General features: G+C 38.4%; 2 protein-coding genes across 7 annotated transcripts in view; one reads left to right on the plus strand and one right to left on the minus strand.

Annotated features, from left to right (window-relative positions):
• Positions 1-3,819: 3,819 nt before the first annotated feature.
• Positions 3,820-5,355, minus strand: TIGD4 (tigger transposable element derived 4; the record flags this gene model as incomplete). The annotated part of the gene is made up of 1 exon (XM_080343840.1): positions 3,820-5,355. One exon carries the CDS (start codon positions 5,353-5,355, stop codon positions 3,820-3,822), a length of 1,536 nt encoding a protein of 511 aa, XP_080199966.1.
• A 1,165-nt stretch (positions 5,356-6,520) lies between these two features.
• The window catches only part of ARFIP1 (ARF interacting protein 1), a gene marked incomplete at its 5' end in the record, with an annotated part of 42,285 nt that continues 27,769 nt past the window's right edge, over positions 6,521-21,036 (plus strand). For 2 of the 6 annotated variants that reach the window (XM_080344099.1, XM_080344100.1), the window contains 3 exons: positions 6,521-6,657; positions 11,008-11,087; positions 15,720-15,821. In XM_080344099.1, the coding sequence (XP_080200225.1) occupies positions 11,010-11,087; positions 15,720-15,821 (180 nt within the window). Of the gene's footprint in view, positions 6,658-10,979; positions 11,162-15,719; positions 15,822-21,036 lie in introns of those variants that run through there. The other 4 variants (XM_080344097.1, XM_080344098.1, XM_080344101.1 and 1 more) reach the window with 3 other exon arrangements.

The raw sequence follows: 21,036 nt of genomic DNA on the forward strand, positions 1-21,036 counted from the left end.
TTCATTCAAGGAGCAGAGGTAACACAGCTATCAAAAAGTTGTATGGTTTAAAAGACTGATATAATTAAATAGCTTTGGCTGTAAGAGAGAAAATACATCTCAAATGGAGTAACTGTACTAGCAAGTAAGGCAATGAGCTATGCTTGAATTAGTAGTCTCATATAACAATTATGTGGTTATATCACAGCTAGTTACATCAGTAAAAGGGAATCACATTTCTATACATCTCTGCTTTAGCAATACAAAAGCTGTGTGTAAAAACTGGCTGACATAACACTGTTATCTTTTCATCTGTTGCAAAGATTTTTCTATTGTGAATGAATGCATCAATAAAAAGTACGAACTTCAGTCCAATTGTCAGGCAGTTCCCTGTCTTGAATGCACAAAGCAGATGGCTACATCCAATAAATACCTATATTGCTACAATTTTGAACAGAGTCTCTAAAAAATTTAGCCATAAACTCAACACATAAAAAAAATTCAATTGAAAGAGAGTTGTATGCTTATGGATTGATTGTTTTTGGTTGTGATTTTCAAGACAGGAAACCCCAAATAGTCACATTAAACATCTAGATACAAATAGTGACTTCCTTGCTTAAATATAAAATCTCTTCTCTGTTGACAGCCTCAATAAGAACTTCATGAAGTCCTCCTTTAACAATTGCCCCCCCAAAATAGAAAGCACTAACTTTTATTGATATTAAAGGAGGAAAAACAATGTGAAATACTGTCATTACATGCCATGGTTGCCCGCTCACCACATGTTTTTAGTTAACTGTTGAGTAGGCCAATATTCACCCTACCTTTTCATTGAACACAACCACCAAAAAATCTTGACAGTGTTTTACTAATATTTTACAATTTAACTGACATTTATGAAATTATTGCAGCTAAATTTTACTAAATCAGTTCCTACTGTTCATTGAAAAACTGGATGCCTATGTGAGCCAGCATAACTTCAGGGCACTAGAGAGAACAAAATAAAATGGTCCAAAACTAACTGAAATTAATACTTGCATATGATTGCTGTTTTCTACTCTAAGAATTCTAGCTAACAAAGTAGTATGGCATTTCTAAAATCTAAAATCAGTGAAGATTCTGTGCGTTTGAGACTATAATTCTCAAGCCTTACATAATAAATAATGAGAATCTACTTATTTACTCCTTCCAGATTGCTTTGCTATCAAAATGTCAGGGGTCTTGGGTATAGAGGCACATATGGATTGCTCTCCTGTAAAGCTCTGACTGCCCCCTCTCTTATCTTTTTGCATAATGGTGCAAAAAATGATTAATTTCCTTTTACTTTTAGAGGTAATGTTGCTTTGAGTAACAATTTTAAATGGAGATATAGTTCAAACATCTGAAAGGTATCCAGAAGCACGCACAACAGTAAATGAGAAACACACACAACATAAATCAGAAATAGCGTAGTATTTATTAAAATTTTCAAATGCAGATGTATTTTGAAAAGCATACTTAATTTTACATATTACTTGTCTCAAGAATGACTCTGAGGATGCTTTTGATTATATCAAATCTATGTTCCAATTTATTTTTTTTCTATTTTGCCCCTGTTTGGAAATTACTTATGTTATTAAAGCTTCATATTTTCAGTTCACATTTCTAGAAGTAACTTCGGGTTACTGAAAATGATCTCACTGACTTGATGCCAAAGCACGTAACTGTTATCTAACTATAGCATGGAGTAGAAAAGCATATAGGAAAAAACACTTAGTTGTCTAAACTAGTATTTGAAGTATTAAAGCAAATTACAGCCTTCGTAATCTGCCTTTTGTAGAAAAGGTTCTTATTTTTAAATACAGTGCACTCTAAAGCAATATTCTCCCTCTCCCTCCAACAGATACCACCCCAGACATAAAAAGCCAGTGTCCTGATGGTTTACCTACACAGTATAAAAAATTCTCTAGCTCGAACTGCATATATGGGCTAAAATGACTAACATTTACATGGTGTACCACTTCCTTCTTCACTGCTAGCATTTTGGATCTAAGGAGTCCATATTTCCCCATGAACAAACACCTAAAGTAGCAACAAGCTTCATAATGGATTTCATGTTCTCTGTTTGAATATAAATGTGACCAAAACCCAAGTGAAAAGAAAGATTTGGGCTCCTAAATAATTTTGAAAGCTATAATGTTAGAATATAAAGTGTCTGACCTAAAAAAATTGTTTTAGTGAGTGAATTTTACCTTGGCTTCTCAGAATGAATGAAGAGGCTGGGAAAAGTCATATATTCTCTAAAGATACAGGATTTTGATGGGTTGTATTTTTGTTACAACAAAGTCCAGGCCAATTAGTAAATCCTTCCTGCTGATTTTATGAGAGAGTATGACAGCACTCAGTAATTTACTTCCTTTGTCATCAGCTAATGGTATTTCCTATCTCCTGATTTTCTACACCTCATCTTGCAAAGACTACACTTCTTGTAAATCTAACCCTTGCTTAACCAAGACCTGCTGCTTACTTATGCAAGTCTTTCTCACTCAGATCCACACTTTCACACTCGGAATTCTCTTAGAAGGAAACAGGAGTCTGCTTATCTGGATCCTGGGATGATGGAGCTGAATTTTAAACAATATACAAATTTACTATGTGGATAATAGAAACTTTTCCTGAACTTATTTGTAGTAGGAGATGCTGATGCAAAGCAAACAATGGATTTTAAATAAAAAAATTACTACAGAAAAATCCTCCACTGGCCTCTGTGGGAGGAAAATCTTTAAAACGGGTTTTGAAAAAAGTCACTAACAGTATGTCTCAAACAAACTGAGATTTTTGGCTCTGGGATAGTTACACTGCTTGAACCCCATACTTGAAGATGTATAAACATACTGTGATTTACTCAACTTCACACTGTAGTCATGCAAACAGCACCCCTCTTAATGGCACTGATAACGCTGAACTGCATTGGTGCATTGAATCTGACAGCAAAGCCTTCAAGTATAGTAAATAAATCAAGAGTTCAGTAAGGTTTTGAGTGCAGGTGATGCATAAGCTGATATTTTTCTGTATTTACTGTAGTAAATGGAGTTGCACAGAAGGACCTACATCAAATCCAAATACCAAAAAGGCTGAGAAGGAGAGAATGACCTTCCTTTTTGACCTCTTCAAAGACCAAATAAAGGTTTGTTTGTCTTTTGACTCTTGGATAAATTATGATGCCATTTGTGTGTATCCACACATGAACAGCTTTAAGAAAACAAAGCACATACAATGCTGGTAACTTTCTGCTGTTCATCATCAACTGCAAGAATAAACTGGTCAGAATTCTTGAACAAGGACAAAAAAAAAAATATTTTAAAAAGCCCTTAGTCCTCAGAACTTAAGTATGTATTTTCTGTGTTATTCATTTTTTTAAGCATCAAAAGCACCAAGCTGATAAATATTTATTGTTCCACTGTCAACAATAACAGAGACACTGGTGAAATTATCGATGTGAAGAAGTGCTAATCTTTTCCTGAAGAAAGAATTCCAAGTGGGCACCAGTTCATTCTGAGTGTACCAAACTGCTCAAAGAATTGCTTTTGCCTCCATTGTGCATACTGCAGTTATAATTTTAAAGGTTCAACTTATTTCCTCTCTCCACCCCAAATTTTGTGTTCTTTCCACCTGATTTTGTGGAAAACTTCAGTTCACAGCCCTTTTTCATAATTTCAAATTTCTTTCATTATGTACATCTAGGCACCTGAGCAAGACATGCTAGAGGACATAGCAGCAACAATTATTAAACTGCCTATTTTTGTTTACTTATACCATTCCTTTTTTTCCATTACATGCTTTCACATTTTACTAAAATATTTATTTACATGCTACATGTTGAATAAAATTCTCCAGGTCAGCTAAGGAATCATGAAAAATATTATTCAAGTCTTGACTCCTGAGAAACCTTCGAAGGGTATCTAAAGCACTCAAAGCCTCATGTTTTGATGGTAAAGGCTGTTCAGCTCCCTGAAATCGATCAGCTTCATCCTCATCTTCATCACCAACCAATGTCCCAGGTTTATCTGATGCACCTTCTTTGGCACACGTTCTTTTGTTATTTGTGGGCATTTCACAAGTTACCAAGCCATCATCTAGAGCTGCATATTCCTCCAAAGACAAACCTTCTGGAAACTCCACTCCAGCTGCCTGTGCACGTGCAATCAAATCAAAATCACTTCCAAACTCTGTGTCATTATCATTTGCCTGGGTTTCTAATTTGGATCCTGCTTCATTATAACTTTTTGCAATAGTCTTTGGTGCTACTTTCCTCCAGCACAGGTGCAACATCTCAACTGCATCGAGAAGAGTCAGCATAAACTCTTTATTACCTTCTACACAGTCAACAAATCTCTTGATAAGACAGCACCTGTATTTAACCTTCAGACTTCTGATAGCCCCTTGCTTCACAGCTATACTCGAAGAAGAGTCTGGAGGAGGGAACACTAACTTGACAGACTTCAGGTTCTTTACTTCTGGGTGAGCTGGGAGAGAATCAACAAGAATAACTACTTGTCGCTGCTGTGCTCGAAATCTGTCATCGAGTTTACGCATCCACTGTTCGAACACTTCTGAAGTCATCCATGCCATATCATTTGCTTCATAATCCACAGGGAGTGACACTACATCTTTGAAAGAGCGAGGACTCTTGTTTTTTCCTATAACAAGCAAAGGAAGTTTCTCAGAGCCATCCATATTTGTACCCACCACTACAGTTATTCTCTTCTTGCTTACCTCACCTACAGAACAAGTTTCTCCTTTAAATGCAAATGTGTTATGTGGTAACATCTGATACAACAACCCAGTTTCCTGTATATAAAACACGTTTTTTGGCTGATAATCATTTAAATAATAAGGAAGAATATTTTGGCACCAAAGAGTTGGAGCATCCACTGTAGTAGCAGCTGCTTGTACAGGATGAGCTCTGAAAACTAAACCATACCTTGACTTGAAACGATCGAGCCAGCCATTACTGCATTTAAAATCACTATGTCCAAGCTTCTGGGCAAAATCATTAGCCTTGAGGCGCAACATAGGACCATTTACTGGCACATTCAAGCACTGAGCAATCCTGTACCACTTCACCAGTGCCTCCTCCAGGTCGCTATAAAAAGCAGTCCTTAGTCTTTTTCTTTTAGGATCAAATCGTAAAGATTCAAAGGCTTCCAGAACTTTTTCTTTATTCTTCATAATTGAAGACAAGGAATTCTTCTTTATGCCATACTTGGCTGCGATGTCTGCCTTTTTCGTACCGCTTTCCACAGCACTTATGATGTCAATTTTTTCCTCAATAGAGATGCTTTTTTTCCTCCTCACTGTCGGTTGTGGAGGAGGGCTCCCCGAAGCCTCTGCCATGGTACCGAGCTCCCCGTCCCGGGCGCGCACACCCACGCCGGGCAGGCACGCTCCCGCTCTGCCGCTTCGGGCTGCTGGCGCTTTCCATAAGGCTCGTTTTCAAGGCGATGCTCTGATCTCACGGGCATGGCACTTGGCAGGGGCAGGGGCAGCCTCCCGGTTGCAGCTGGCACACACACGCCAGGGCTGCACAGTTTAATCTCGCCAAGGATTAAAGGACAGCAGGATGACCATGAGCCAGCACTGTGCCCTTGTGGCCAGGAAGGCCAATGGCATCCTGGGGTGTATTGGAAGGGGGGTGGTTAGTGGGTCGAGAGAGGTTCTCCTCTCACTCTACTCTGCCCTGGTGAGACCACATCTGGAATATTGTGTCCAGTTCTGGGCCCCTCAGTTCAAGAAGGACAGGGAACTGCTGGAGAGGGTCCAGCGTAGGGCAATGAAGATGATTAAGGGAGTGAAGCATCTCCCTTATGAGGAAAGGCTGAGGGAGCTGGGTCTCTTTAGTTTGGAGGGGACTGAGGGGTGACCTCATTAACGTTTACAGATATACAAAGGGTGAGTGTCATGAGGATGGAGCCAGGCTCTTCTCAGTGACAACCAATGATAAGACAAGGGGCAATGGGTACAAACTGGAACACAGGAGGTTTCACTTAAATATGAGAAGAAACTTCTTCTCAGTGAGGGTGACAGAGCACTGGAACAGGCTGCCCAGGGAGGTTGTGGAGTCTCCTTCTCTGGAGACATTCAAAACCCGCCTGGACACCTTCCTGTGTAGCCTCACCTAGGCATTCCTGCTCCGGCAGGGGGATTGGACTGGATGATCCTTTGAGGTCCCTTCCAATCCCTAACATTCTGGGATTCCGTGAAGCGCTCCGCCGCCGCCTCTCCGCACCCCTCGGCCCGCAGAGGCCCCGGCCGGGCGGTAACACAGCCCCGGCCGGGCGGTAACACAGCCCCGGCGCGGCAGGAGCGGGCAGGAGCCGCTGTCAGCGGGCGAGGAGCTGCGGCCGCGGCTCTGGTTGCCATGGCTACCGCTCGGCCAGGAGGCGACCATAGACATCCCTGCCGCAGCCTAGAGAGGCCGCTGCCCGCCGCAACTCCCCGGCGAGGCCGCCGTCAGCTGCGTTTCCGGCCAAGCGCTTCCGGCTCCTGCTGATACCGGAGAAGGAAGAAAATAAAGCTGGAGAGGGGGCAGCGGCGCTGCCCCGCCCGGTGTCCTCCTTCCCCCCTTGCCTTCCTCCGTCCCGCCCTGCCTTCTCCTTCAGCACGACGCCTCCGGGGCGGCAGCTGCGCCGCCGGCAGGTGAGGGGCGGGCCGCTGGGCCCCAGGTTCGTGTCGGGTCAGGCCAGGCCCGGCCCAGCCCAGTCCGGCGTTCGCTGCAGCGGGGCGGGGAGGCCTCACCTTCCCTTCCGTCCCGTCCTACGTGTCGCGCCGCGGGAACGGCCTCCGCTTCCCCGGCAGACCCTGGATGCGGGCGGCTGGGCCTGTCAGCGGCGTGAGGGGAGCCCGCAGCCTCCAGCGGGGCCCACCGGGGGCTGCTCCCGCCCGCTTCCCACCGCCCCAGGGGCCGGCGGCCGGGCGGTGCCCTTCCCGTAGGGGTCGGGAGCGCGGTGCTGGGGGGCTCTGCCCATCTCCTCGTCTGTCTGCGGGGTTCGCAGGAAGGTCCTTGCCCCAGGGGGTGGTGGGCACCGAGAGAGGCCGGGCAGAGCCTGAGCTTGGTAGAAGCTGGGATTCATGAGAGGGAAAGGGAAGGTGACTGTTGGTGGAGGAAAACGCTGTAGATATTGCATAAATTTTATGCCCCTGGGGCTTATTCCACACCCTGACAATTATTGTTTTAAGTGTTCCAATTTGTCTTTTGCAGCTGGCTTACTATTGTTAAAATATGGAAACAGTGTGGTGTTGTGTGACAAGCAGATGTTGCATCTGGTATTGTTTACAAACTATGAGCAATTCTTCTAGTGTTGCTTAGAGTACATGCCTGATCTCTCATTGTTGACTGAACCCTCCTCATAGCTTTTCGTTTTGCATCCCCTGAACTGGATGTATTTTCAATGTCTTCTTTTCGTGCTTGGTGGAACTGGCACTTGCAGTCAGTGGCTTTGTTATCTAAGTCTTGATTCTCCAGAAAAGGTAAAAATGGTTCTCTTGCAGAGCTGGAGAAGGATGTAATTTGATCAGTGCAACTCCAAAACTAAACAGCTGTCTGATTCATGTATATGTTTGTGTATATATGTATGTGCACACACACAGTTAAAATGCAAGGAATAAATAGTACGGAAGAATACTAGGCTAGAAAAATTGTAAGCTGAGGCAGTATCTTGATCAGCTGCTTTTTTTCTGTTTTGGTAGAAGTTGGAACCATAATGGGAGCCCATGCTTTAGGTAATCTGGACGGGGCAGAGTGCTGAAGTGCCATGGAACAGGTTGACCTGGAGTAGGAAGTGTGGAAGGTTCTGTTCTCCAGTCTTTATCTCCATCAAGTTGTGTAACTTTTAAGCATAATTAGATCTTGCAAGTGGAGCAGCCAGGGAATTCAAGAGCATAAAGAGAAAACTATGGTGTGATCAGAGCAGAAAGTGTTTAATGCAGTTCTTCAAATTCTTTAAAAAAAGCAATTGATCGTGATCTTGTCAAGAATAAGGGGTAGTACTCTTAGTTAGAAAATGAAATTAAGAAAATATGTGTTATCATTATTTTCCACCAGCGCTTGCATTTTATGCAGTGTTACAAAAACCTTAATTCTTATCTGTGTGTGGAGTAATAAGACAACAACAGAAGTGTGTAATCAACTTTATTTGGAGAGAAGATATCTTGCTTTTACCTTTTTGGCAATTAATATAAAGGAAAAACTTAAGGAGCCTGCACATACTGCTTAGAAAAACAGGTGTAATTATTGAGAATCCCATGGTTCTTGTTTCCAAGACCATAAGTAATTTACTGAAGTAATGTAATTATGTTAAGAATAAATCCCTTATTCAAGATTAATTTATTGTTGATTACATTTAACTCATAGATGCATGAATAAGCAAATATGGACTTCTCATATAAAAAACCAAATTCATAAGCGTCCTTGTATAACCACTAATTATAATTGGTTAAATGTCTCTGAAGTCTTCATCTTACAGGATGCTTAGTATGTTGTTAATAAGGTTTTGGTTTGCTTTACTTTTTACTTTATCAGTTGAAGAAATGGTATATAAATCCCCAGGACTTAAAACTTGTGTAGTTTTATTTGTGGTAAGCAGAATTTAAAATGACTGAGGTTGTAATCCAATATGCATTTAAGGTGTCTTTGCCATGGGGGGAAGATTCTCAGTCTATTCTGTCTCCTCTCTTCTACTCTGGTACAAGTATTTGTGTGGATTTGCAGAATTGGGGGGCGGGGCGGGGGGGGAGTGGAGGGGGAATTGGGAATAAAAACAAAACACAGCAACAAAAACAACCAAATGAACAAAAAATCAACAAAAGAAACACAAAAAATTCATAGGGGCAGGAGTGATGAGGGCAGGGTTTTGGCTTAAATTCCTCTCAGAATATGGATCAGACATGTTTCTTCCATGTAGAACATCTCTGAGTTGTTGTAATTGCAGTTGATGCTCATTAGTGTCCTGGTACATGGAATTCATACTGTACTGAAGATTATCAAGCTCTTAAAGAATGTCCGTTTCTCTGACACCTGCAAGAGCAAATCGGGAACTACTGAGATACAAAAATCTATATGCATTTATAAAATGGAACCTTAAATAAAAGCAATATATGTATATAGGTGCCATGTTTGCCACAATTCACATACACATGTTATCTTCTGAATCTTTGTAAACATGTAGAAATTTTTTTATCCTTATATCCAGCATTTGATGTTTACATTCCCTTTTTTTTTTTTTTTTGCTATATAGCAGTCATCAGGGAATTCTATAGTTAAACTACAATATACAGTTAAACTTTTTACAAAAGCTACCTTTAATCTACAGTTTTTACCTTCTCATGTTTTGAAGTTGGTCTGTGTGATCTGGCAGAGCTGTGTTGGAAGTGTTGATACTACTTGCAGGAAATACTTTACAGAAAAATGGGTGAGGGTAGGTTGTAACACAAATGGTGAATTTTTGTTTATAATATGAATTATTTGTCTTTATGCGGTGTCTTCTGCATGGGTTTGTGAGATGGCTTATGCCTCTAGATTAGGTTGTTAAGAGTTCTTAATGCTATCAAGAAAATATTTTTGCTCCTTATAGCATTTAGTAGTTTTAAACAGCATTGCCATGGTGTGTAAGTTTGTATGTAGGGTACAAACATAACTCCAGGATTACTAATATGATAAAATTGAGGTACAGATTGTCTTAACCAAGACTGTGCTGCACGGTGAATTTATTTTCTTGTTTAATCAGCAGAGCAAAGAAATCACACTTACTCTTCTAGTCCATAATGGAAATTCTTTATCTGCTCAGAAATAAGCTGTTAAGCATGGAGGTGTTTTTCAACGATGAACAGATTTCGGGCAGGACTGTGTGGGTAAACAGCACCTCCGCTGTGTGGTCTTTCATATTCAAAAGAATTATAGAAAATTAAGAAAGGTACATGAAGATGTTATCATTCTTCAAGTCCTTTGAAATGGACTTTGTATTGGTTGGAGAAAAACTGAACTTAATTCAGTGAATGATTTTTTTTTTTTTTAATGGAGAAAATACCTTACTTTAAATGTTTGGCTTTCCAAACTAAAGTAATAGGTTATCTAGTGTAATATGATCTACGTGTTTCAGTTTCTCAGCTTTTGTGTCCTTATTTTATTTCCCTTGTCATGTGAGCTGCTTACCTTATTAATTATTTGCTTTAATTAAAATGCTTTATAGCTTGGGAAACTGAAATACGATATAAATAGTTCTCTCTATATAATTTTCTTAATCTGATATTTGGCTGAATGTATATAAAATAGTGCAAGACTTAATTAACTGAAGTCATGTGTGATTATACTCAATACTGACAGGCTCTGTTTAATTTTTAATTATTGTCTCCTTCTCTCAAACAGCTGAGTGAATTGTAATGTCCCTTGTAGATACCAACTGTTTGAAATCAAGTTTAGATACTCTGCTTATTTAAGCTAAATTAGTTAACTTAGCTTTCATGATTGCTCTGCTCAGAGTTGTTTACTTGTGTGTGTGCTCAGTGTTACTGACTTTCATGAGATCTTTTTGAGAATAAAATGAATGAGATTCTATTTCTAGTTAACAGACTGAACAGCTTACTAGGTTTCAGTGACTTAGCATTGATAGGACTTGCAATGTTTGGTTAAATCTCATGTCTTAACAGAATTGGATCTTTGCAATGGTAGGATACAGTCAGTGTGTTATTACAGGTGACAGTAAATATCAGCTGCAGAACCTTGTTTGATTTGCTGGGTTTTATGTTGCAAACTTAGCTGTCTGTGCAGGGAAGGTTGCTTTGGCAATGGGAGTTTATGCTAGACTATGTTCCTAGTCTTGGTTAGATTTTGGATAGCTAAAGACCTGGTTGTCATCAAAAGAGATGTTTCTTTTTGCTTTAGTAGAGCTTATAAAATAAATGTTTTCTGAAAGCTTGCTTTGGTTTCTGTAAGGTGTGGCATCCAACTCCTGTCACATCAATTAATGCATGCCAAACCTATTTTATTTTCAGATATGTCAGAACGCAGCAATGAATCCACAACTCTTGATGAATCTCATCCAGCTGCAGAGGAGGTCCAGTCTGACTCTGAGGTGATTGGGTGGATGGTTTGTTACTGTAAAAATCAACCAATCCCAGCAACAGTTTCAGACTGCCAAAAATTCTGGTATACATGGCACAGTAAATTAGTGTGGGGATATGAGTTCATGCATGTTATCTTGAATGGGTGGGTTTGGTTTTGAGACGCTATTAAGAGCAACCCAGTTAGTTAATAAAGGATTACTTCAACCAGTAGTCTTTTGCCGTGCTGTGGTATTTGTTTTATAAGCTGAATAGGTTTAGGTGGGGTGAAGTCTGAAATATGTAGGTGCTGCGGGAAACAAGAGTTGGTACTTGAAAGGCAGCAGTTTCTGTGTAACCTCACTTTAACAATGCATTCTGTCTGCTGCTGCAGTGGTGAATCTTTTTTCTTGGGAGTAGATACAGCTTGCATCTTCATAGTAAATAAGTCTGTGACTTTTTAAAATAATGAACAAATTCCTAAGGTTCTCAGTAATATTTAGCCAATTGGATGTGTTTGGGAGGCTGTTTCAGAAAGGTAAAGAGTAAATGTTTCCCTGGCTGCTCTAGAGTGAGAATGAAAAAACACAATGCTGACCTTATGGCTATTAGAGTTTCAATACCAGTGAATTGTTTTTAAACTTTTATAAAAAACGGAATAGTGATTCCATAGATATTTAGTGTATCTCTAAATCTGATATTTGCAAACTAAGATGTGCTAAAAAAGTTACTAAAGGATTAATATATTTTTCTATATAAAATATCCTTCATGATTTTCCATAGTGCTTATTTCATTAATGCCTAATACATCAATGCAAATTTAGGAACTTTTGTATTTACTTTAGAGTCTTCCTACATATGATAGATGTTCTTCTGAGGATGCAGTTTCTTTATGTACTTGGTTTAAATCAGCTATGGGCTGTGCTTGCCAAAGGGACACTTTCAGTCAGCAATCATACTCACTGTTCTAATGAAATACTGTTGTGATCTGGTGTCTCAGTTTTCTCTCAGATCAGTAAGCTGGCCAGGATTGTGGGAGGCTGCAGGAACATGCATCCGGAAGTAAAGAGAAATGGCCAGTGGTTTTGGCAGTAGTCTGCAGCTACAGTATTTTGAGATACTGTGCTGCTGAAGTAAGCTGGTGCTGTGGCTGAGAGCAGTCCTGCATCTGAGTAGTGTTTAATTGCATTATTACCCCCTCTGTTTTGTAGGTACAAGAGATGGAGCTGTGTGATGAACTGTGTTGGAGAACCAATTTGAGTGGAAAAATTACCCATCCCCTTTTTGGGCATAGGTCGCCTTCTTTTAACCTGCTACATTTCAGCTATCTTGTTTGCTGTACAAACACATTGTTCTGGCCCAGGGAAGAGGTGGGGGAAGAGATAGGGGTAAAGGGCAAAAAGGAAAAAAAAGGGCAAGGACTTGTTCTTTGTAGACTGTTGACTAAAATGCAGGTGGTGATTTCTTGTTATGTCTGAGCCGAATTAGCAGTTCATGCCACTTCCCTTTTTCAGCTGCTCAGTTCCTGTCTGTAGTACTTGTCTGACCTCATTGCACTGCAACTGTGGGAAATGAACCTGGTGAAAAGGTCTGTTTTCAGGCTAGTGAGCTGAGTCTGTTTACTGTGCAGTCAGGTGAGTGGCAGGGACGTGTTGTGGCTGGGAGATGGGACACTCTGGTGCTCACAGTAGGAACTGGAAAAGGGGTGTAGTGAAACACCCTTTCAGCAATGGGAGATGGTGTTTTAGTTCAGATGTAATGTGAAACTGAAGTTAGCAAGTAATTTTTTGCTTTCTCTGAAGTTGATATGTAGAAACACCTAAAAAACCTGTTAATTGCTTCTAGGTGTTTTTAGATTTCGTGGGTTATCCAGAGAAGCTGATGATTTTTTTTTATTTTCTAATATATGTATTTATTAGAGAAGTATGCATATGTGCAAGCATCTATATATCTGAATAAATGCATAAACATATATCAATGTATAATATCAGCAAAATGATTTGGGATTCTTGATGAAAAGCATCCACGCCAAGTATTTGTTTTGTCTTTAATTAAATTTGGAGATGCAGTTTTATCTGTGACCCCTGCCAAATGAAGTGACAGTACATGACTTCCCCTTGACATTGTGTTTTCTGACAGTTGGCAGAAAGAACAACGAAATAGCTGTATTAGCCTATGCTAATGTTTTGGTGTTGTGCAGGTAGCTGTGACAGGCATAGCATTTCGAAAAATATCTTGCTTTGCTGTGTCAAGTAGAAATATAGTTCCTAGCAATCTTGGAGTTTAAGCAGATGCAAGATTTAGAGCAAGCTTTAGAAGCTTGAGCAAGTGGACAGATTTCCTAAATTAAAATCTAAAATGGCAGGTAACTAGCAAGTCCTTGCAAGGAGCAGGGAGTTGGACTCAATGATCTTTATGGGTCCCTTCTAACTCCAGGTGTTCTGTATTTTATGAAACTAAACAAATTATTGTTTTAAAACTACTTGTAAACATGGACCTTTTGGAGTACTACAATATTTTCATTTACTTAAAGGCTATGAGTTTTGAGTTTCTTCTGTTTTATGAAGAATGACCCCCAGAAAAGCTGTTCTGTGTTGTAATTGTGGGTGGAGACTGGACTATATGGAGAATTTGGGATGCTAGGCTGATGTGAGTATATGGTATAGGAGCTACTCCTTCCCAGTGCTGAAAGAGGGCACTTACTGGATCCTTAATGAGGGAGGCTGATAGAGTAAGTTAGTGTGTTATAAAAACACATTTCCTTGAATTTCTAACACACTGACTTTTTCTTACATTATTCGAAATCTGTTGTCTGTGTATTTAGAATTTTTTCAAAAGCTGTGCTTTTGAAATGTTTAGCTTCTCATTTTTAGGGAAGTTTCATAAAGCATGATTTTTTGAAAGAGTAGCTTTCAATTCAGTTTTGCTAAGTTGTAGTAGAGAAGGTCTTGATCATCAAAAGGGGAAAATGTATCACCTCAAATGGTATTTTGAGTGTGCATCCATGGATTGTAGTTCAAATGTATGGTTCTTAGAGTGGCCTTTCCTTGGCCTTTTTCTTTCCCTTCTCCCTATGGGTAAAAGGCAGCATTCACTCAGAACTTGATGGACTTAGATTTCCTTGCCTTTTTCTTTAAATTTGTTGTGGTGTTCTATGCTGCTAATTGAAGAAGCATATTATGCTTTCAGAAATGTAAATCAGATTTTGTAGATAACAAATGAAGTTTGAGTAGTGAGCTCTGCTTCAAAAGACCAACAGAAGTGAAGTCTCAGTAGTTCACAGTCTTTGTAAGAAGTTATGATAATAAGACTTTGAAAGCCATAATAAGCCTTTGTTAGAGGAGCACATTTATTGGAGCCTACAGAGAGTGACTAGTCAGAAAAACAGTTTGGGTGGCCTCGAGGTTTACTAAGGAAATTAAACTCACTGATGTAGATGAAGTGTTGATAGGTGAAAACGTGGGAAATATCAGCAATGGGGTATGACAGATGTTGTCACTGAGAATGATGCAGGTGATCCTCAGTACCAGTAGAATTGTTGTGTTGTATGGATATTCTGTAAAAGCTTCACATGTGGTTGGAGAAGCTGCTGGTGCTTTAGCCTCATCTCAGACTTGGCCTCACCCTGACCCATTCAGCTGGTTCAGTCTGATGATTTTAGAGGTTCAAGGGAAGAAAGCATCTATTCTCAAGTACCCGTTGACAGTGTCTTGCCAGTCTTGCACTGGGGCATGGGCTGGCTTGATGACTTCAGACAACTTTTATGTAGGTAGTTGAACAAACACTGCTTTGGATGTGTGTTGATTTTTCTACTGTTTACACTGAAGTTGACTAACGAAGCTGTCTTGCAGAGTTAAGGCTTGCTTTTTGAGAACGTCGAAATTTTTCAGTCTTAGTTTGAGAGTGTTAGGATGCCTGTAACTGTGCATTTCTTCTGAGGATGGCTCTTCTAGCTTATACCTTAGGGCATTCTTGAAAGTAGTTGTTTCACCGCTGCTACTGTTCATAACACAGCTGCATTTGGAAACTATCTTCAATTCTTGATTTGAATTGATGCTTTTAAGTTCTTGTTTCTGCATTTCGCTTTAGACTTACCGCTGTTGACTGAGAGTTGCATACTAACAGCTTAGTCAGAAGGTGGCACTGTATTATGATAAAATAGGGAAGTTAAACTATTTCCAAGTTTGGAACAATTGCACTTTTTTAACACATGTTAAAACTCATTGCACTTCTCTAATATTTCTTGCTGATCATTACATAGTGCGATTCTATTTATTTATTTTTAGCCAAGCTCACCTTTTTATTGTTCAAGATATGTAAACTGCTCTAAGGGTCAAGTACGTGTAGAAGATACTTGTCTGGCCTCACATGTCTCATTTGTGTCTGATACCCTCTCACCCTCCATATCAATGGGTTAAATCATAGTGTTTCTTTTCTCTTAGATCCTGAAGTTTTGAATTACTTCTCTCTGATCTGTGCTGGTATATTAATGTGATTTGGGTATGTGATTAAATTAAGGTATATAGACTTAGTATATCAGAATATTGCCAATAGGAGTTTGGAGTAAAATCGATTGTTACGAAACCTACATGTCAAATAGGTTCATCTAGATTACTCATTGGAAATTTAAGACAAATGCTAACCTGTTTCATCTTATATTATAGGAAGGTGCAATGGCTCAAGAGTCTCCCAGAAATTCAGCGGCAGAAATTCCTGTGACTAGCAATGGACAACTGGAAGATTCTCGTGAGCACAGCTTTAACAGGGTAAGAATTTTCTTTCCTGTCTGAAAAGATACCATTATCAGAAATACTGAAGTTACAATCCAATGCATAGCAGACTTCACTTGACATAGTTTTCTAGAGCTTTAATGGAAACTCCTTTGAGGCTAATAAATTATTATTAAAGTTGACATAACATAATGTGATTGCACATTTCAGTAACCTTTTTTGTACAAAAGGCACATTAGTAATGACAAATATTTCTGAACATGAAATAATGTAAAGAATTTGGTGCTCTGTAGTGCACAATTAAGTGTCTATGCTTCTATGTCCTTGTTTCTGATCCTTGAGGATACTGATTTTTAAGCTGCCAATCTTATTTTTATAATAAGGACAGGACAGGACAACAGCAGGACAACAAGCATTTTAAAAATACAAGACTTCACAGGTCCTGTGAATTCAGGACACCAAATCCTACATTTTTTTTATGAATAAATATCAAGTGGTTTGAAGCAAATTACTTCTAGGGAGTATTAAGTTTTGAGGGAACATGCCTGGAAGTAAATACAGTCACATTCTGATTCAAAATTGTAAGCAGGAGAGAGGTAAGTTTTCTCGTCTAGAAAGTGGAAAATTACTGCTGTGTTGTTTTTTTTTTGTATGATATATAGATGAGATGTATCGTAATCCATCTTATTTGTTGTATGTTGAAAAAAAAGTTATACTTCCATAATCATCTGTGCACAATTTTGAGTTCTTTCCCACAACCTTTATGTATTTTACTATCGGTTTTCCTTGTGCCCGGCTGAGCAGCAGAGGGCGCTGTGGTACAGCCGATGGAATTTGTTGGGGCCTCTTTACTTTGATTATTATTCTTCTTCTCATCTGGAAATACGAAGACTAGTTATCCGTATTTGTTTGATATCTGTTGAGACTTAGATTTTAAGGAAATCTCTAAGCTGTAACAGTCCCATTCTGACTTGCAGTGCAGGATTATTTCTAAAAGAAATGCTCAGCAGAACTTCATTTTATTCTCTCCTGTTAAAATGCTGATCACAGGGGAGAACCTTCATAAGTTGAAAACCAAATTACATATACTTCCTGAATATTGGTAAAATCAGCTTCTGCCTCATTTTGTCTTCTAGTTTTAGCTTTAATCTAAAAACTTCAAAGCTGATAAATTATTCTTAAAGTTGACTAAAAAAAGCCAAAGCAGATACTGCACATTGCAATAACTTTTTTGTATGAAAGTGGCAAATTTTTCTGAATGTTAAATTGTTTAAGTACTGAGTGTTGTGTAATGCACAGTCAAGTGTATACGTTTCTAATGATTGACTCTAAGCCTTTAGGATACTGATTTTTAATCCACCAATTTTATTCATAAAACAGGAAAACATACATTTTATATATATATTAAAAGTATAGTTTAAAACATGTATTTATTATATTATTGTTATAAATGAAAATGATATTTAAATATGTAAAAATATGTATTTTAAATATATTTCAAGATAAAATGCATACTGAAAACAACATCTGAGACCATTTGACTATAACTGGATGGTAGTCGTATAGAGAGCATGGCTGTGAAAAGTTGTATAAAACTTCATGAGATGGAAATACATCCGTATTAGAGCTCTTATTAAAAAACACTGTGCTTATTAGTGGGCATTTTTTCTGCTTCTGCTGAAGGGGCCATGATTTTTTTATGAATAGCACTACGATGAGGGAAGGCTTCTGTTTCGTATGATTAATTGTTCAGCTAAGATCTACCAGTAATCTAATGTAAAAATTAAGACAATGTTTGATCAATATTTAGTTTTCCCTTTATTTCATTAAGATGTACCTATGTATGTGGTAATGAATTTGGGTTCCTCTGGAAGTAGAGAAACAGATACACTGTTTATGCCTGATGACCTTGATGCTGCTGTGACTGGACTGCTGTCCAAGTTATCTATACATTACATAATAATTGCTTCTTCAGTGTCCTGCATAATTACTAGTTACAGTAAATGGAACTAGCATTCTTGTTGATTGGGTCAGATCTCTTCTGCAGTTAAAACATAATCACCATTTTCTGTGGAAAGTTGAAATGTTAAGGTAGTTTTTGTTTATGGCCACATATAAAAGTTGAAGTAGGTTTTTGCTGGCATACTAATTATTTTGCTGGCCTGGAGTTAACTGTATTTTGAAACTTCCACTTTCACAAAAAATTGTCCAATATTTGGTCGAGTAGCAGAACATTTATATTATGCAAGCATAGTTGTGTTTGCTGCTGTAATTATTTTCACAGTGCTTATTCTGAGATCAGTGAAAATGAAGTGCACTTCAAATATTTTTTTTGAACTGTCTTGTACAAGTTAATGCCTGTATGTGTGACCTGAACTCAGAATCTGTGATAATCAAGTCTTCTTATAAACAAAACAAACTTCTTGGAATTAACATCTAGGTCTGTTTACTACTCTGTTACTCTCAAATTCTAATATTTAGCTGCTATTCATCTTGCTTTGTGTTTGTTATTTCTAATGCTTAATGCTATGCTTTCTCTTTTTTTCCTTGCCAGGTAATTTTTTGTTTTAACCTAAAGCAATATGCATTGCACCACAATTTCTTTGCCAATTTTTCAGGGGTCTTTTTTCTTGTACTCTTATGGAAATGACAAGACAAATACTGTTTTTTAGGAGGTTGCTTAAGAAGGGGGCAAGAAACCGTAACCACTTTAAGTTGTACTGTTAGCATAGTGCTTATTAAGAGTATGTGACCACAGCAGAATTTAGAGCACTCAAACTCCAATGTACTGATTTCAATTACACCTTCCTGGGAAGCTGGGGAACAAAGTTATTTTGGTTTCTTGTTTTCTTATTATGATGATCAGGGAGCCATTCATCTAGATGTTGTACAGTTCAGATCCAAACAATAAGACATCATTTATCCTGTATTTTTTATTTGGTCTTCTGCAGCTATTTTGTGACAAATGCTTGAGCAGCTTCAATTGCATGTTTTTGATAGATTGAGTAAAGAGGTAGTTGTACAGTCTTTTCTTCAGGGTTCTTTAATTACAAAATTAAATGTCCCTCTAGACTTGCGTTCTGTTTAGCCTTTCCATCAGACCTCATCCGTAAGCTGCTCAGGCATGAAAATGCATATTTATTTTCCACCAAATGCAGTATTTGTATGTACTCAAGCATGAAAAGTACCTCACTTTGCAAGGCAATGCAGTGCAAATATATTTACCTGGAAGTGGCAAGTGGAGTTGTTTGTTCTTGAAAAAAAAAATGCTATTAGTTGTGCAGAGCATCAGACAGCATAGATTGCCATAATGTCATTTCAGAAGGAAGTGTATTAGTTCCAGTCCTGTGAGAATGTGACATAGCTCTACTAGATCCATCTTATTGGTTCCTTATTTTTAAAAAAAAGAATCAAAAGCATATTTATAAGGTAACTTAAGTGTTTGCCTAATTGTAAAGTCTCATTCAGAAATATGCTGCTACATTCTAATTCTGTCTGCTTTGTAATAATAAGAGATGCCTGTGGAATTCTGACAAGTTTTGTCTTGCCTGTGTGATGGATGGAAACTTTTTTAAACTAAAAAAGCCTACAGTTTCAGTTGTCATTGGATGAAATGCCTAATGTCCCTTCATTAGGAAAAAGCTCTGCTGAAACTCACTTAAGCTTTAAGAGCTTGGTGTGTAGAACCATTTGCCAATGTTTGGATGTTTGTTAGCCTGTCTTAATAACAGAGGACTTCAGCACTTCCTAATCAAACATGTTTTTCTTACTACTTTGTACAAGAAAACTCTGCAAAACGGAAAAGGTCTTGCTGGTTTATATTATTCACTGGTTTATTTAATGTGTTACCAACTTCCAGAACACAGTTTTCCTCCTATGCTATTGTAATTATGTCATCGGAATAGTGGTGTTGTAATGTCACTGGGGAGACTGTGGGAAGGAGTGAGGAGGTATGTTATTCATAATTCAATAGCACATGTTAGTGTGAAAACTGCATAGGAATAAATTAATGAAAAAAACTGTTCTGCCTATAAAGGTCTTCAGGCAGCTGTAAGCTACTTGTTATGTTTAAACTATATGAAGTTCATATCAGTCTGAGTCTCTGAAATTGACCCAGTTGTTTCCTTTCATTTTCTGTATTTGGTCTCTTCTCCTGGCTCTTTTTGTACTCCCACAGGGACAAACCCTTCATTAAACATGTATATGATACCAGTAATAAACTTTAGGCTGCAAAAGATAAATTAACTTTGTTGTGAGTCTTCAATTTATCTTCCTAGAATTGTGAAATAAGCTCTGGTATCTGATGAATCTGAGTGCATGGCTTCAGTATTGTGTTCTGTTATTGCCAGTCTGCACAAATAGATAAAGTCAATTCTTTTTTGTCTTTTACCTTGTGGAAAAAAAATGCCAACCTTGTCACTCACATCCCGCCTGAAACACCTGAGTTCATTTCTTAGGTTTTGCTGTATTGACTGGCATAGTTAGATTTTACTTTGGGCGATTATGTTTTAATTAATGTAGACTGATCTAAAATATAACTTTGTGTCAGTTCTAGAAAACTGGTTTTAGGAGATGAAATGAAAAAGACCAGTCTTTTGTTTTGTTGCCAAGTGGTCTGCTTCATACAGTCTTAAAAAACAAAGTATGAAAGTTAATGTTGAGAGTAGAAGGGAAGCTAATTTTAGGCTGGATTGTGGTATGACGTTAGGTAAGTCATAGGGAATGTAGGAAAAAAAAGGGTCTTCTGAGTGAAGAGCAGTGTATTGGAGAACAGAAGAAGTGTCTCAGTCCATGTTTGCCATTTCAGCATAGATTAAAGCCTTCAACTCTTCTCCCATCTATTTTTATGCTTGAATTTATATTGATGTGGGGATGTAGTGGCTTAATTCATGGAAAACAGGAGCTGAGTGATATAATAGAGCAAAGAAGAAGAAAATACTGAATATGTACAAGGACCTCCACTTGCACACAAATTAGGGTTAGAAGTTAAAGTTCAGAGCCAGTTATCTGACTGGGTAGATGTTTTATCTATCTACATAAACATTTTGTTTCATGGGACTTGTAATCTTTGAAACTTTAAACTGTGAACTTTACAATAAGATGTGTTGCAAATTTTTCTTAGAGGTAACTTGAGTAGTTTTATTTAAAATGTTATCCATCATTTAAAAAAAAAAAAGAGCAAATCATTGTTCCCAGTTTAGTTGCTCCACTTTTAATGGACTCTTTGAACTAGCTAGTGCTGTGGGGTTTT

This window comes from Nesoenas mayeri (genome assembly GCF_963082525.1).
Source record: "Nesoenas mayeri genome assembly, chromosome: 4".
Lineage (NCBI taxonomy): Eukaryota > Metazoa > Chordata > Aves > Columbiformes > Columbidae > Nesoenas > Nesoenas mayeri.